The sequence below is a fragment of the Loxodonta africana genome, chromosome 1 (genome assembly GCF_030014295.1).
Source record: "Loxodonta africana isolate mLoxAfr1 chromosome 1, mLoxAfr1.hap2, whole genome shotgun sequence".
Lineage (NCBI taxonomy): Eukaryota > Metazoa > Chordata > Mammalia > Proboscidea > Elephantidae > Loxodonta > Loxodonta africana.
In genome coordinates this window covers 45,239,460-45,257,493 of record NC_087342.1, presented here as the reverse complement: position 1 = coordinate 45,257,493, position 18,034 = coordinate 45,239,460, and the positions used below count along the sequence as shown (strand labels likewise).

Here is an 18,034-nt window from a genome sequence, read left to right as displayed (position 1 = left end):
CATTAGTGAGCTGAAATGGACTGGTATTGGCCATTTTGAATGGGACAATCACACAGTCTACCACGCTGGGGATTACAACTTGAAGAGGAATGGTGTTGCAATTCATCGTCAAAAAGAACGTTTCAAGATCTATCCTGAAGTACAACGCTGTCATCGTATATACAATGATAGGATAATATCCATACGCCTACAAGGAAGACCAGTTAATACAACTATTATTCAAATTCACACACCAACCACTAGGGCCAAAGATGAAGAAACAGAAGATTTTTATCAGCTGCTGCAGTCTGAAATTGATCAAACATGCCATCAAGATGCATTGATAATTACTGGCAATTGGAATGCGAAAGTTGGAAACAAAGAAGGATCAGTAGTTGCAAAATGTGGCCTTGGTGATAGAAACAATGCCGGAGATCCAATGATAGAATTTTGCAAGACCAATGACTTCTTCATTGCAAATACCTTCTTTCACCAACATAAACGGCGACTATACACATTGGACCTCACCAGATGGAACACACAGAAATCAAATTGACTACATCAGATTTGTGGAAAGAGACAATGGAAAAGCTCAATATCATCAGTCAGAACAAGGTCAGGGGCCGACTGTGGAACAGACCATCAATTGCTCATATGCAAGTTCAAGATGAAACTGAAGAAAATCAGAGCAAGACCACAAGAGCCAAAATATGACCTTGAATATATCCCACCTGAATTTAGAGACCATCTCAAGAACAGATTTGATGCACTGAACACTAATGACTGAAGACCAGACGAGTTGTGGAATGACATCAAGGACATTATCCAGGAACAAAGCAAGAGGTCACTGAAAAGACAGGAAAGAAAGAAAAGACCAAGGTGGATGTCAGAGTAGACTCTGAAACTTGCTCTTGAGCATTGAGCAGCTAAAGCAAAAGGAAGAATTGATAAAGTAAAAGAAACGAAGATTTCAAAGGGCCTCTCGAGAAGACAGAATAAAGTATTATAATGACGTGCTAAGAGCTGGAGATAGAAAACCAAAAGGGAAGAACACACTCGGCATTTCTCAAGCTGAAAGAACTGAAGAAAAAATTCAAGCCTCGAGTTGCAATAGTGAAGGATTCCATGGGGAAAATATTAAATGATGCAGGAAGCATCAAAAGAAGATGGAAGGAATACGCAGAGTCATTATACCAAAAAGAATTAGTCGATACTCAACCATTTCAAGAGTTAGCATACGATCAGGAACTGATAGTACTAAAGGAAAAAGTCCAAGCTGCTCTGAAGGCACTGGCGAAAAACAAGGCTCCAGGAATTGATGCAATATCAATTGAGGCGTTTCAACAAACAGATGCAGCGCTGGAGGTGCTCACTCATCTATGCAAAGAAATTTGGAAGACAGCTTCCTGGCCAACTGGCTGGAAGAGATCCATATTTATGCCTATTCCCAAGAAAAGTGATCCAACTGAATGTGGAAATTATAGAACAATATCATTAATATCTCACGCAAGCAAAATTTCGCTGAAGATCATTCAAAAACAGCTGCAGCAGTATATTGACAGGGAACTGCCAGAAATTCAGGCAGGTTTCAGAAGAGGACGAGGAATCAGGGATATGATTGCTGATGTCAGATAGATCCTGGATGAAAGCAGAGAATACCAGAAGGATGTTTACCTGTGTTTTATTATGCAAAGGCATTTGACTGTGTGGATCATAACAAACCAGGGATAACACTGCGAAGAATGGGAATTCCAGAACACTTAACCGTGCTCATGAGGAAACTTTACATAGATCTAGAGGCAGTAGTTCGGACAGAACAAGGGGATACTGACTGGTTTAAAGTCAGGAAAGGTGTGCATCAGGGTTGTATTCTTTCGTCATACCTATTTAATCTGTATACTGCACAAATAATACGAGAAGCTGGACTGTATGAAGAAGAACGGGGCATCAGGATTGGAGGAAAACTCATCAACAACCTGCGTTATGCAGATGACACAACCTTGCTTGCTGAAAGTGAAGAGGACTTGAGGAACTTACTAATGAAGATCAAAGACCACAGCCTTCAGTATGGATTACACCTCAACATAAAGAAAACAAAAATCCTCACAACTGGACCAATGAGCAACATCATGATAAACGGAGAAAAGACTGAAGTTGTCAAGGATTTCATTTTACTTGGATCCACAATCAACAGCCATAGAAGCAGCAGTCAAGAAATCAAAAGACATTGCATTGCATTGGGCAAATCTGCTGCAAAGGACCTCCTGAAAGTGTTGAAGAGCAAAGGTGTCACATTGAAGACTAAGGTGCGCCTGACACAAGCCATGGTGTTTTCAATCGCATCATATGCATGTGAAAGCTGGACAATGACTAAGGAAGACTGAAGAAGAACTGACGCCTTTGAATTGTGGTGTTGGTGAAGAATATGGAATATACCGTGGACTGCCAAAAGAACAAACAAATCTGTCTTAGAAGAAGTACAACCAGAATGATCCTTAGAAGCAAGGATGGCAAGACTGTGTCTTGCATACTTTGGACATGTTTTCAGGAAGGATCAGTCCCTGGGGAGGGACATCGTGCTTGGCAGAGTACAGGGTCAGCGGAAAAGAGGAAGACCCTCAACGAGGTGGACTGACACAGTCGCTGCAACAATGAGCTCAAGCATAACAACAATTGTAAGAATGGCGCAGGACAGGGCAGTGTTTCGTTCTGTTGTGCATAGGGTCGCTATGAGTCGGAACTGACTTGGCGGCACCTGACAACAACAACACGGAGACTCTATTCATAAGGTTTTCACTGGCTAATGCTTTTTAGAAGTAGACTGCTGGGATATCATTGCTGACTTCAGATGGATCCTGGATGAAAGCAGAGAATACCAGAAGGATATTTACCTGTGTTTTATTGACTATGCAAAGGCATTCAACTGTGTGGATCATAACAAATTATGGATAACGCTGCAAAGAATGGGAATTCCAGAACACTTAACTGTGCTCATGAGGAACTTTTACATAGATCAAGAGGCAGTTCTTCAGACAGAACAAGGGGATACCAATTGGTTTAAAGTCAGGAAAGGTGTGTGTCAAGGTTGTATTCTTTCACCATACCTATTCAATCTATATGCTGAGCAAATAATACGAGAAGCTGGACTATATGAAGAAGAATGGGGCATCAGGATTGGGAAAAGACTCATTAACAGCCTGCATTATGCAGATGACACAACCTTGCTTGTTGAAAGTGAAGAGGATTTGAAGCACTTACTAATGAAGATCAAAGACCACAGCCTTCAGTATGGATTACACCTCAACATAAAGAAAACAAAAATCCTCACAACTGGACCAATGAGCAACATCATGATAAACAGAGAAAAGATTGAAGTTGTCAAGGATTTCATTTTACTTGGATCCACAATCAACAGCCATGGAAGCAGCAGTCAAGAAATCAAAAGTCGCATTGCATTGCGTAAATCTGCTGCAAAGGACCTCTTTAAAGTGTTGAAGAGCGAAGACGTCACCTTGAAGACTAAGGTGCGTCTGACCCCAGCCATGGTAATTTCAACTGCATCACAGGCATGTAAAAGCTGGACAATGAATAAGAAAGACCGAAGAAGAACTGATGCCTTTGAATTGTGGTGTTGGTGAAGAAAACTGAATATACCATGGATTGCCAAAAGAACGAACAAATCTGTCTTAGAAGAAGTACAACCAGAATGCTCCTTAGAAGCAAGGATGGCGAGACTGCATTTTACATACTTTGGGCATGTTGTCAGGAGGGACCAGTCCCTGGAGAAGGACATCATGCTTGGCAGAGTACAGGGTCAGTGGATAAGGGAAGACCCTCAATGAGGTGGACTGACACAGGATGGCTCAGGACCGGGCAGTGTATAGGGTCCTTATGAGTCGGAACTGACTGGACGGCACCTAACAACAACAACATGGAGACGCTTTGAGTCAGAACTGGCTCAGCTGCAATGTGTTAAGACACAAGAGTTTCCAGATTCATACCGTCATCCCAAATTGCTGTATCAAATAGGGTGGCTGTTTATCTCGGTTAGCCTAAGATAGTCCACATTTACGCCTATTGTCCCAGCATAATTATTTAATACCACCCATTTCTCTCATTTCAAAACAGTCCTGATTTACAAAATAATTTATATGATCACCCAAATGTTAAGTGATATGAATAATCTGTGATACCGCTGTGAACTGCAACCAAATTGCCAAATCCCAGTCAAGGTTTCCCCCTGACTATCACATACATGGAAACCCTGGTGGCGTAGCAGTTAAGAGCTACGGCTGCTAACCAAAAGACTAGGAGTTTGAACCTACCACACGGTCCTTGGAAACTCTATGGGGCAGTTCTAACTCTGTCCTATAGGGTCACTATGAGTCAGAATTGACTCGACAGCAACAGGTTTGGATCACATACGTAGAGCATTTACAATCATTTCAAAAATGCACAGTAAATCTCCCTAGAAATAGAAAACTAACACCAACAATCTAGGATTATAGCATGCTGAAATTAAAAAATTATATTTAAAAGTATTTCAATTTTAAGTCAATAACTTGTGTCAATAATTCATACAATCTCTCTTAAGACCACTTTCAGAAAGAAAATACAGACTCTAAATGCAATTTTAAAACCTGCCTGGTTCTCCTGTCTGGAGGGGAGATAGGAGGGTAGAGAGGGTTAGAAACTGGCAAAATCGTCATGAAAGGAGAGACTGGAAGGAGGGAGCAGGCTGACTCATTAAGGGGAGAGAAAGTGGGAGTATGGAGTAAGGCGTATATAAGCTTATATGTGACAGACTGACTTGGTTTGTAAACTTTCACTTAAAGCACAATAAAAATTATTAAAAAAAAAAAAAACTTGCCTGGTAACCAAACACAATAACCTGTTAAAATGTGAAATCATTTCTATGCTTCCAAGGATATCAAAAATAAAAACTTTTCACTACCAGGGGCTCATCACTTCAAATTATAAAAACAATGCCAATAAAGCTTGTTTTAAGATAATGCAAAACTCTGGGAGAGTAAGTCACAACAAAAAAGCATCCGAAATACATCACTCTTCTGAAGGAACTGACAAGGTGCTTGCTCAGTTAGAACGCGAAGGTATTCCCATTATAGTTTCCATTGAGGCAAAGAAAGTTAAAGTCTAACCACACAAAATCTAAACCTATCCCACGACAAACAAGAAACAACATAACCTGAAGAAATGAAACAGAATCTGTGCTGTGGCTGAACATTTAACGTTACCTAAAGCTATTGATGACGACAGGTCAGACAGGTAGAAGATACAGAAATTTAAGGATTTCACTCATGTTTTCTTTCATTCAACAACTGCTTGAACAAAATCAATCAGGTCTCTGCCCTCACGGCACTGACATTACGTGGAAGAAATCAACACTAAACCAATAACTTACAATTATGCAGATGGATAACTTAAAATTATGAAAAATTAAGAATAGCACGCTATAAGAAAGAATAATGAGTGGTACTTTAAACTGGCATAGGGGAATGCCTTGCTGAAGAAGTGGCACTTAAGCTGAGCAGTCCTTAGTCATGTGAAGGGTATAAGCAAAGACTCATTATTCCAGCCACAGACCCTCACATACAGAACTCCTGAAGTGGAGAAAAGCCTGGCCTGTAGTGTACACTTAACAGATTTCTGCAATGAAAATAGCCCAAGGTTCACAAGCAGCAAAGAGAAATACCCTTAAATTAACAACTGCAGTAAATTCTAAATAAAGGCTTTTGGCAAGGCAGAAACAATAAAGCTCTTTTATTTTTAGCATTATATCAAGATGTGTCGATCTGCTGCAATAACTGTGGCTTAGGACAGAGAGGCGTTTATTGTTCACTCAACAAGAAGTCTGGAGGTATCCAGTTCCAGGGTTCATTCAGCAGCTCAGAAATCAGGGCTTTAGGCTGGAATCTCTAGTGTTCTCTTGGCCTTTCTCTCACGCTTTTTACCTCTCATGGTTGAAGATGGCTGCTGCATTTCAAGCATCAAGCTAGTATCCCCAGCAGGAGAGAAGAGATGGCATAAGTAAGCCTTCCTTTGTGAATACGTGTCTTTTAACAGAAAGCAAAATCTTTCCCAGAAACCCTCCAGCAGACTTCCCTTGTCTCAAGAACGAGATTTGTGTTTCATGGCCCCCCCTGGCTAGAAAGGCTAGAAAATCAAGTATCTGACAAAGAGGGAATGCAATCACCATGATTGCCTGAGACCAATATAATTTATTCCCAGGAACTGTTACACGGCCACCCAGACAAAACCAGGGTTCTGCAGGTCAGGAAGAATTACGGTTGTTGGGTAGTAAGCACAATCTGCCAGTCACTCAATACTTTTCAGAGGTGAGTTATATGGAGCTTATGAATTAATCCATCCGACATACTTACTGATCATCTACTATGAGTAAGGCTAGGTGCTAAGTGGTGGGGAAAGAATAGCAATAAAAAACAGATACCTGTCCTTGTGGAATACGCAGTCTAGGGTCAGAGCAAAGATTAATCAAACAACCACATAAAGAAATGCTCGCTCTGAGATTGCTAGGGTGAACTTAGCTGCCTTTTACCATTAAAAAAAAAAAGTCCCCCTTCTCTTGGTAATTCTGTATACCACCACGCCCACATAGCCATCCCCCAACTTTCATAGCCGATAGTACTTTGGGAGCAGCTGCCTCCACCCCTGCTTCTACGAGTTAGGCAGGTGGTTCAAGCCTAAACTAACCAGTATAATCCTATCCCCGGGCTATAGTTGCTGCTCCAGAAATGGATAAGCACAGACTCAATGAGGACCAAGGAGGTCCCTGGGTGGCACAAATCATTAAGCACTGGGCTACTAACCCGAAAGGTTAGCAGTCTGAATCCACCCAGAGGCACCTCAGAAGACCGACCTGGTCATATACGTCCAAAAGATCACTGCCACTGAAAACCCTACGGAGTGCAGTTCCCCTCTGAAGCACAGGGCGTCACCATTAGTCGGAACTGACTTTATGGCAACTGGATTTTTGGACAGTGGGGGAGAAGGGCTGCTGGGCACCCTTCGCCCAACTTTCTCGCTCTTCTGAGTTCCTGGGAATGAATACTCCAGAATTGTTGGGGGTCTTCCACGACCCGGAGAGGGTGCTATCACACTGCGGAAGATAAAGAGGAGAAAATCAACCAACCCTGAAGCCCATCTGACTTCTGAACTTTCAAGATACAGGAGACAATAAAGTCACTATGTTGGTTTAAACCTATTTGAGCTGGATTGCATGTTACCTGCAACCCCTATCACCCTAGGCTGAAAAGCAGTAAACGATACTACCCAGGGTTTAAAATAGGAAGATTTGCTCAAACCAGATGAGGTACTTATTTCTTAAACTAAGGTCTGAAAAATGAAGAGGGAAGAGCATTCCAGGGTGCAGAATTGGCAAAGGCCCCCAGAGTAAGGGAAAGAGGCAAGTGCAAGAGAAACAAAAAACAGCAAGTGAAAGCCAATGAGGGGTGGCGCAGGGCTGGGGAAGCTGGAGGGGCGTGATTCATCAGGGTTCTATAGGTTGTGTTAGGGAGTTTAGGCTTTGACCTAAAAGCACTACAGGTTTTAGGGGAAGAGAGGAACAGAGAAATAACTATCCGTAGTGTTACATTAATTCACACAAATCCAAAAACATACTTGAGGCCAGAACTAACCACAGTAAAACCTGCGAAAGCCAGAACCTGTGTAACGCGGAAACCTGTCAAAGAAGTAAAACTCAAATATTTTCCAGTAATAGAGAGCGACAGAAAAGTGGTAAGACAGCACCCTGTCAAAGGCGGAAAACTTGTGAGACCCAGAAAAACAAGGCAGCCTCCTCAAGTTCCTGATCTCACAAGTTTCACTGTACATCCAACATTGTATTTTCACACAGCTTCTAAGACCACAGGAAAGATTTTGTTGCTGTTTGCATTTCTCGTTTGTTTTGTTTTGTTTTCTTGTGGTAGATATATACGTTAAAACCCTTGACATACGGACAATCTCCACGTGTGCAGTTCAGTGCATTAATTATGTTCATCACGTTGTTCCTGTCATCTGTTCCCCAATGACACTGTCACCCTTACCAGAAGCTCAGGGTCCCCTAAGCTCCCTCCCACCCCTGGTAAACCCCAAACCAGATCCACATGCTTTCAAAGGCAGTGATCTTCATGGAAGCAGACTGCCACATCTTTCTCCCACAAACTGGTTGGTGGGTTCCAGTTGCCGACCTTTCAGTTAGCAGCTGAGTGCTTAACCACTGTGCCACCAATTACATGCACAGGTTACAGGCTTGCCAAGCTGAATTGCTTCCACTGTGCTCAGCAAATCAATTTTTAAAATAAAAAATTACAAAAGACTGTATATATAAAAATAATCACTATAATGACAAAGAAAACACGATTTCTCTGCACAGCTTCTATTGTTGGTAACAGTCCTCAACACAGTAACAAGGCTGTATCATCAACCTGAGCTTTCTGAGGGACCAGTTCACTTCACAGAACTCAACACTGCATGTCTTCAGACACTGACCTAGTATTTTGCCGGTGGTCAGCAAAACACAGGCTCGTTTTTTTTTTTTTTTTTTCCAAACAGAGTCAACAATGCAACACCTAAATGCTTTCTGTAAACCACCAACAGATTTGAACAAAAAAAAGACAATAGCTATTACTCCCCGTTCAAAGAAGTCCATCAGAACTTCAAATTTGCCTTGACAAGAATGACTACAATGATATGTTCGTAAAGTACCCAGCAGAGCTCTTGGGACAGAAATAAACTCTAAATAAATAATAGCTACCATTATCATCACTTGTAGCCAGTTCCATTAACAAATCATTCTAAAATATCTAAGTAATATGAAAACACTATTCCTAGAATAGTTATCCTTCAAAACTAGTTAAGAAAAAAAAAATAACGCAGGTGATCTGCAGGCTATTACCATAAATCACATTACAATGGTATGGGCTTTTAATAGGAAAAGATAGCTTCTTTCCTTTAGAAAGCAAAGAATTCAAAAAAAATAATAATAAAAAAAAAGATCCTGTAGGACTAAGTGACATTCGATATACTTTACACAAAATACAAAATCAATTGTCGATTTTATTGTTGCTGCCCCCAAGTAAGGGAGCCCCTAGCCTCCACTCAGTGAAGCGAGAACATCTAGCTGCAACATATCATGGTTTTACAAATTTCCCAAAACAGAAAACAGGTTTTCATAATTATATCTGAAAAGAGCTTCTACAGAAATGCTGAGTCTCAGGAAATCCCAAGAGGAAATCTCTCATGTACACATATGGACAACCTAAAAAAGGCACTAAGTCTTTTCAAAGAGATGGTTATAAGAAAAAAATATAATCTTAAAAGACTACAAAGCTAGTATAAAAATCAACATTTGAGATCCTCTGGATATTTATGCTATGCATTAATATTTCCTACACAAACCAGTTAGCTTTACAAATATGTGAGACTCCAACTAAATTAAAATTCGAGATGACTAAAATTTACTCATGTTATCCAAGAAATATTAATAAACTTGAAATTCCATAAGCTGGCATTGAAGGTCTTATGGGAAGCAGTAGCATCATAGCTAGACATATGGCATTCTGGCCCAATGCCCATCCCCACCACTTCCTAGTTGTATGACTCTGGCTAAATAATGGGACCCCTCGGCTTCCCTTAGGAGGTATCAGCTATCTCATCAGTTGGAAGGACTAACTGGGATCACATTAAGTATTCCACTTGTGTCTAATATATGAGGAAAAAAAAAAAAAAACCTGCTGCTGAATATATGAGAGCCAACATTATTACCTTCCAGCTGGATCTCCGAACACTCACTCTCATGAACTCTGGACCTCCAGACAAAGCCCGAAAGTGGTGCTCTCTAAGCCATAATTATTACTCCCTAGACCTCACTCGGAAACCCTGGTGGGGTAGTGGCTAAATGCTACGACTGTTAACCAAGGGGTCAGCAGTTTGAATCAGCCAGATGCTCCTTGGAAACTCTATGGCGCAGTTCTACTCTGTCCTATAGGGTCGCTAGCAGTCGGAATCGACTCGATGGCAGTGGGTTTGGCTTTTTTGGTTTTAGACCTCACTCAAGCAGTAGGAGTTCAGTGGTAGACTTCTCTAATTCCATGAGGGAGACCTGGGTTCAATTCCTGGCCAATACACCTCATACACATCTACTACCCACCTGTCAGTGGGGGCTTGTGAGTTGCTGTGATGCTGAACGGGTTTCAATGGAGCTTCCAGACTAAGACAGACTAGGAAGAAAGGCCTGGTGACCTACCCCCCAAAATCAGCCAGTGGAAACTCTTTGGATCACAACAGTCCAATCCCATGGTGCGTGGTCACTATATGTCAGCAGCTAACAACTGACCTCACTCAGGCTTCCTCTCCTTTACCCTTTCCAAAAGCCTGTTAAACCTTCCTTTTACCACCACATCCACACCCCTAAAATCCCATACTCCCAAAACTCAAACCTAAATCCTCCTAAACCCAACATAATCACTACCTCCTCCAGGAAGCCCCTGTTTCCACAGATCCATTTTTCCCAACCCTGGGAATTAAAAAAAATCCCCGAAGCCTGGGGCTCTACGTGTGGCATTGCTGGCTGAGGGGTGCCCGAGGCATCGGCAACTGAAGTAACCTCTCCCTCCCCTGAGACCGGCAGCACTTCATCAGTACTTCCCTTGCAGTGTTTATTACTTCCACCCCGTATATTCGTCATACACAAAATGTATTTAAACTCCTGGAAATTAAAGTCTACATTCAAGCCCTCAATTCACCACAAAAACAGTGACTTGCACTAATAGGGGCATCGACTACCTGTTAAATGCACAGATTAAGGAATAAATAAAATTTGAGTACTCCTAGAACATAGGATTCAGAAAACATGGCCTGAAATGAAAGCTTAGCAACACCTGGAAAAGCAATCTCCATTTCAAAGCTCAGGTGTTAGGTTCAGCTTGACATATGTGAACTAGTCAATGCCTAATAGAAAAAAGTTACCCCAAAAAGAGAGGAAGCAGCATTAAAATAAAGCAGGACAGCGCTAACCACTTCTGTGATCTCGTACGTACATGGTCCCTCTTTCCCTCCCCATTCCAAACAACCAAAGAGAGCATGTTCACTTATACACATATGCCCTGAATATACACTCCAATCTCTAATTTACCAGTCTTCATCTGGCTCTTATTACTCAACCTTGAAAATACTGTCTCTGAGGGAAAGCCTTCCCTTAGGTCAAAGTCCAGCTTAATGTCTCCTTTTCCACCATTTTCCAGTTGACAAGTCAACTCCCACTCATGGAGACCCCATGTTTGTCACAGTAGAAATGTTCTTCATAGGGTTTTCAATGGTTGGTTTTTCAGTAGATCACCAGGACTTCCTTCCAAGGCACCTCTAGGGGGACTCGAACCTCCAATCTTTCAGTCAGCAGCCGAGCATGTTAACCATTTGCACCACCCAATGATTCCTTATACACCCCTATTGTTGTTGCTGAGGCCATGGAGTCAGTTCGACTCATGGCAAACCCATGTGACAGAGTAGAACTGCCCCATAGGGATTTCTTGGCTGTAATCTTCACGGAAGCAGATCGCCAGGTCTTTCTCCCACGGAGCGGATGGGTGAGTTCAAACCACCAACCTTTCCGTAACAGCCAGGCACTCACCCATTGTGCCACCAGGGCTCCTAACTAAAGGTTGGTGGTTCAAACCTACCCACCAGCTCCTCGAGAGAAAAAACCTGGCCATCTACTTCTGTAAAGGTTAAACCAAAAAAAAAAAAAATTATTAACCGTCAAGTCCACTGCTGCTCATACAGCAACGCTACAGGACAGAGAAGAAATGCCCCACAGAGTTTCCAAGGCTGTAATATTAATGGAAGCAGACTGCCACATCTTTCTCCTGAGGAGCAGCTGGTGGGTTTGAACTGCCAACCTTTCGATTAGCAGCTGAATGCTTAACCACTGTACCACCAGGGCTCTTTTCTATAAAGATTACAGCCAGGTAAACCCTATGGGGCAATTCTACTCTGTCACATGGGGTTCCTATGAGTCAAGAATCAACTTACCGGCACCAAACAACAACAGTATTTGGTAATATCCCTATCACAGCACTTGTCACAATAAATTATTGCTTTGCTTATCTAGTCTTCTACAGGTTTACTTAAGGGGTTTTGGAGGGCTCTCCTGTATCTCCATCATCTTGTACAGTGTATGGCACTTAGGGAATGTTCAATAAATGCTGAATGAATGATGAAGAAATCACTTTAGTTTGTTCATCTGTAAAATGAGTCATATCTAAGGTCCCTTCCAGTTGCATATTCTCTAAGAACTAAGGATGGATAAAAACAAATGAGGATAACAGAAGCAGATCCACAGAGTGGAATCATTCCTAAATTATAATATCAGAAACTGCTTAAACAAGATTTTCTTTACACATCATTTTGATATACAAGCTTAAAAACCAAAATCAAAATCCAGATCCACCGTCATCCAGTTGATTCCAACTCTGCTTATTACAGCTGGAGAAATTTCTCTTCAAAAGCATTAAGTGCTCATTGTAATATAAGGCAGTATGATTTCACAAAGAACTACTGGTAGTTAATAACTATGGACAATTGAGCATAATTTCTTTTTTACATTTTCAGGCCTAAGTGGTAGTAAAGGACCCCTGGCGGCTCAATGGTGAAGCGCCGGACTAACTGAAATGACATCGGTTCGAATCCACCACTGGCTCCAAAGAAGTAAAGACCTGGCTGCCTGCTCTCATAAAGATTACAGCCTAAGAAACTCTATAGGACAGTTCTGTCCTATAGAGTCACTATGAGTTGAAATCAATTCGATGACACACAAGTGGTAGTAGGAGGGTACCCAAACCCATGGCCATGAAGTCGATTCGGACTCATACCAACCCCATAGGGTTTCTGAGGCTGTAAATCTCTACGGGCAGACTGCCACATCTTTCTCCCGTGAAGCCACTGGTGGTTAGCAGTGGATCACTTTAACCACTGTACCACCAGGGTTCCTAGTAGGTGGCTACTCCCTAGTTTATTTATAGTCACTTTGCTAAGACAAGGAGCCGTGGTGACACAGTAGTTAAGCACTTAACTGCTAACAAAAAGTAGGCAGTTTGAACCAGGGATTCGAACAGGTTCTTCTGGTTCGAACCCCTGGTGAGAATTTGCATTTCTAACAAGGTCCCAGGTGATGCTAATGCTGCTGGTTAAGGACCAATTCTGAGAGCCACTACCAGAGCAGTAGTTCTCAGAACGTATTATACATTAAGAATCACCTAGGAATCTTGTTAAAACATAGACTGATTCGGTATGTCTGGGGTAGAAACGAAAATTCTCAGCAGCACTTAGAACAGGAAGAATCCGTTCAAAGCCCTGGTTTAAACTCACCAGCTGGTCCACCAGAGAAAACAAGTGGCAGTCTGCTTCCGTAAAAATTACACTCACTGCACAGCAACTCTATAGGACAGAGTAGAACTGCCCCGTAGGGTTTCCAAGGATCGGCTGGTAGATTCGGAAGACTGACCCTTTGGTTAGCAGCCAAACACATAACCACTGCATCACCAGGGCTTCAACTCTATAGAGATTACAGCCTTGGACACCCTATGGGGCAGTTCTACTCTGTCCTACAGGGTCACTATGAATCGGAATCAACTCAACAGCATCGGGTTTGGTTTTTTGGTTTTGTAGGAAACCCTGATGGCGTCGTCGTTATGGCAGTTGGAATCCACTGGGCGCTCCTTGCAAACTTTATGGGGCAGTTCTACCATGTCTGATAGGGTCATTACGAGCCGCAATGGACTCGGGGCAACAGGTTTTGGTTTCAGGGTTTTAAGAGTTCTCAGCCCAGTATGGAACGCATATTAAAGGACATATGAATAAGGGTCCATTCTCAGCTTCTGGCCACATTCCACTTTCAACCTCAACTAGTCATCTCTGCAAACGTGACCTGCAAAAACAGGAGATTTAGCTTTGGTGTTATGATTTTTCATTAGTCTTTAAGGCAAGGATATTCAACGTTCTGATAAATCATTTCAAATAACACAGTAAGTCTTTTTGTGAAAACTTAGTTTAGGATTAACTGGGAAGGTATCACTTTCATACCTAGTGATTTCTCAACATTCCTTGTACTAACAGATGACTAGGCTACTCAAGCAAACTATTTAAATTTTACATATTTATTTGGAAAGTTTCACTTGGTTACAACAAAGTTAAGTCATTTAGATACATCAATTGTAAAATTGCTTGATAATTAGGCAATTGTATATGGTATTAACTATGCCAGCTAAACTTTCTAAATGAAAGCAAAATACAATAACATAACTCCCACTATTTCTAAACAGGCCAAAAAAGGTTCATTTTTTGTCTTCTCATTTTGATAGTTTTCTGTAACTTTCATCAACATTGTGGTTTTCCCAGATGCCACATATCACTTTGTATCACCAGCACACAAAATTGTATCATATTAAGAATGAACTTTATGTGATTCCATTGGTCTTGAATCCTTTAAAAATTGTCACAGAAAAATCTCAAAATTTTAAAAGTACTTTCAATAAATGCTTGGCAAGATTTGCCCAGAGGCCTGACAGACCAGCAAAAAGTGACAGAAGTTCTGTTACCTTGTAAAAGATCTATTTTGGGACATATAGATGTATGAGACCTTGAAGAAATCCGACAGGAAGATCAAAAGGTTAGTAAAAGCATTTTCTCGCTGTCTTTTTATTAAGTGCCACTGCCAACAGGACTAGTGAGTAAATTTGGACCCAAAGACGTGTTGCCAGTACACGTCCCAAGTACGGTAAGGTCAGAAAAGAAAGAGTCTCCTGCCCCTAAAGTTCCTGAAAACACCAAGTTGCTTTGATTGTGTACAAGTGTTCCACAGTCTGGGCGATCCGCAATCTTTTCAAAACTAGATACGTTAAAATACTTTAGAACACAATCATAACTCAGTGGTTGGAAAAAAGATAGATTAATGGAAACGTTTGTCTTTTAAGCATGAAGTTGCTCCTCGCTGTGTTTGGGGCAGAAAGCTGTGGTTCTTCCTAACGTTGACTATACGACGCAAGACTCCAAAAGTACGTGCTTTGCACGCAGTCACTAGAAGCCGCTCGGGCTTCCCTGCGCCCAGTCCCACGCTCAAAAACCACTACGTAACACGGTGGTTCAGAAAAGTTGAAGTCTTCTGAGAAAAAACCCCGGGAGAAGGCTTAGCTATGAAAAGCTTCAGGAAGAAACTTCCAGAGCTTCTTGCCTTGGGTCTGAAATGATCACCACAGTCCTTAAACTCCTAAATATCCCCAATTAACCTACAGCCCAGGCGGCCCCGCCTTTACACACTTATTAAATTACAAAACTGAATAACTCATGACACAAAAGCAAAAACTCGAGTCTCAAAAAATAACCCGTTAACACAGAAAAGTCTACGGCCAAGTGCAAACTCCCCACCACACGAACCGACCGCGTCGCATCCCCACGCTGCAGCGAAGCCCGCACTCACCCACCGCTCACCCCGGAAACCCAGACTGCAGGCGTTTCAAACTCAGAAGCGCAGCAGGCCCGCTCGCTCTCACGGGGAGGACGGCAACCCCCCACCGCAAAGCCATCCGTGCACGCTGGGCGCTGCCATTTTGACCAGAAACTGGGCCCTGCCCTGCAGGCCCCTTAAGCCTGTCGCCCTGAGCGGAGCCTGCATGCCACAGAAACACTGCCCCGTCTCCTCCGCGACCCTCGCGCCCCAACCCCCGCGCGGCGAGAGCCTTGCGTTCCCTGCTAGCCGACCACGTTCGGCCGCAACGCGACGCCCCCGACCGCCCCGCACCGCCTCTCAGGCAGCGCCGCGGGCGGCCGCAGCCGATGGGGGCGGGGCGTCCGCGGCTGGGCGCCTCTGCGGCCAGCGGAGGCGGAGCGCGCGCGCTCGGTAACCCAGCAACTAGGCGCCCGGCCCAGCGGGGCGCTGCCGGGTGACGCACCCTCAGATACAAATGTCTCCACTTCAAGCCCGAGTGGTTCGCGGAGACGCTCCGTGACGGAGCTGGAGCCCGCAGTGCTCCAGCCTCCGACCCCATCCCCGAAGAGGGGACTCGGCGCAGAGGCCGTCCCAGACCCCAGCCCCACAGCCCGGCCCGTCAGTTGGCGGCCCCTCCTCCCGCGTGCCGCGCCGCGCCGCCCCCGCCGCCTTAGCTGCCCGGCGCCCTGCCTGCGTGCTTTTCCTAAGGTCGCGCGGGGCTCCCGGGCGCCTTCCAGAGGCGAGGCCAGGACGCAGGGCTCGCGCGGACTGGGCCAGAAGCCCGGACCCCGCCAGCAAGGCGGAGCACTGCGTTTTGTTCGTGGTGTTTTTATTTTTTTGCATAGGCTGAAATTTTGTGGGTTGCGTTAGGGACCTCCGCAAAAAGGACCCATTTATTATTTTATTTTTTTCTCCCCAAAATGGCAGCCTCCAGCCGCGCACAAGTGTTAGATCTTTACCGGGCGATGCTGAGAGAGAGCAAGCACTTCAGCGCTTACAACTACAGGTGACCCAGCGGGCAGCTGCGGGGGCCGGGAGGGGCCGGGCGCGGGATGCCCGAGAAGGTCCCGAGGAAGGGAGTCCACCCACCCGGCGCCGCGTGCTCTTGGCGGCGGCGGGAAGGGCTCCTTCAGCCAAAAGCGTGCACCTGCTGACGGGGGTGGGTCCGGAAACCTCGTGGTGAGGAGCCCTGGGTTTGCGCTTGTAGCAGAGAACACCTTTCCGTTCTTTGGACATTTCTCTCCAAAGCGAAGTGTTTGGTACGTGGTTTTGACGCACGGTTGGTGTTTCTGCTGTAAAAATGATGGACATGAAAGGTGCAAGTGATAAAGCTAAGACCAGTTTCTTGCAGACACAGGAGTTTCCCTAGTAATTGGGAGAGTTGACAGTGGACGTAACCACTTGGTGGCACATGTCCACAGAGCTGAAGGCTCTCGCTAGCCACCCCTTTCATTTCACAGGTATCTTAATTAGCTTTTTTGGTTTTACTAGAATCAAATGCATTCTAGTTAGGTTATGGGGGTGTGTGGCATAAAAATAATACACAAATAGTGGTAAGGGAGATGGGTGTCACAAGGTACCAGGAGCAGAAACATTCGTTTGTACTGGCCAGATTATTCGGCTTTAGCAGCAAGAGAAAGGACCCCAACTCTAGTGAGCCATTCTTAGCGAGGCGTACTTTCCTTGCCTGCCCCATTCTCCTATTTGTTCCTGAGTCACTTATTCTTACTCTTTATTACAATATGTTTTCTGTACTTCAGAACTTGTGCTTCATGTAACTTCTGACTTCACTGTGTGTATCTTATACATTTTCTCTCTACATGCTTTCAGATTTGATGTCTTCTACTAATTACCTGATTCTTTGTGAATTTGAGCCATGTTTCCAAGAGCAAGAATTTGGCTGGAGCAGCTCATCTTTTCACACCAGCCCTCATTTTAGATGACTGGCCAGCCAGCCTATAGATTGAGTGTCATAGGACCCTGATGCCTACCCTGGAACAAAATGTGGTTAGCTAGGTTCTCCCTGGTGGAGCCCTGGTGGCATAATGGTTAAGAGCTCAGCTGCTAACCAAAAGGTCGGCAGTTCAAATCCACTAGCCATTCCTCGGAAACCGTATGAGGCAGTTCTCCATCCTATAGGGTCGCTATGAGTCGGAACTGACTTGATGGCACCTAACAACAAGCAACAGCAGGCTCTTCCGTGGCTGTTATGTGAGCATGCTGGCCCTGTGATTGGTAGGTCCAGTTCATCGCGTCGCAGGAAAGGATGCTGAGTCTCTCACGCCATGACTGTCTCGTTTTTTAGAACCAAAAAACCTACTGCCGTCGAGTTGATTCCAACTCAAAGCGACCCCATAGGACAGAGTAGAACTGCCCCACAGGGTTTCCAAGGAGCCGCTGGTGGGTCCAAACTGCCGACTTTCTGATTAGCAGCCAAGCTCTTTAACCACTGTGACACTAGGGCTCCATTTTTTAGAAACCTGCATAGAAAAGGCACTTTTCCTGTAACTTAAGAACAACATTTAGGGCATGCCA

The 18,034-nt window shown here is 43.8% G+C and overlaps 2 protein-coding genes across 26 annotated transcripts in view; one reads left to right on the top strand and one right to left on the bottom strand.

Moving 5' to 3' along the window:
• FARS2 (phenylalanyl-tRNA synthetase 2, mitochondrial) overlaps positions 1–15,674 on the bottom strand; it is a 643,593-nt gene extending 627,919 nt beyond the window's left edge. For 10 of the 19 annotated variants that reach the window (XR_002787652.2, XR_002787653.2, XR_010321138.1 and 7 more), the window contains exon 1: positions 15,491–15,673. The gene's annotated coding sequence lies outside the window, so the exon portion shown is untranslated. Of the gene's footprint in view, positions 1–15,490 lie in introns of all 19 variants that reach the window. The other 9 variants (XR_010321150.1, XR_010321152.1, XR_010321157.1 and 6 more) reach the window with 4 other exon arrangements.
• A 521-nt stretch (positions 15,675–16,195) lies between these two features.
• The window catches only part of LYRM4 (LYR motif containing 4), a 175,566-nt gene continuing 173,727 nt past the window's right edge, over positions 16,196–18,034 (top strand). For 3 of the 7 annotated variants that reach the window (XR_010321131.1, XM_064280048.1, XM_064280063.1), the window contains exon 1: positions 16,199–16,505. Coding sequence is in view for 6 of the 7 variants with exons in the window: in XM_064280048.1 (XP_064136118.1) it covers positions 16,420–16,505 (86 nt within the window). In the remaining variant the exon portion in view is untranslated. Of the gene's footprint in view, positions 16,506–18,034 lie in introns of all 7 variants that reach the window. The other 4 variants (XM_023557651.2, XM_064280032.1, XM_023557653.2 and 1 more) reach the window with 4 other exon arrangements.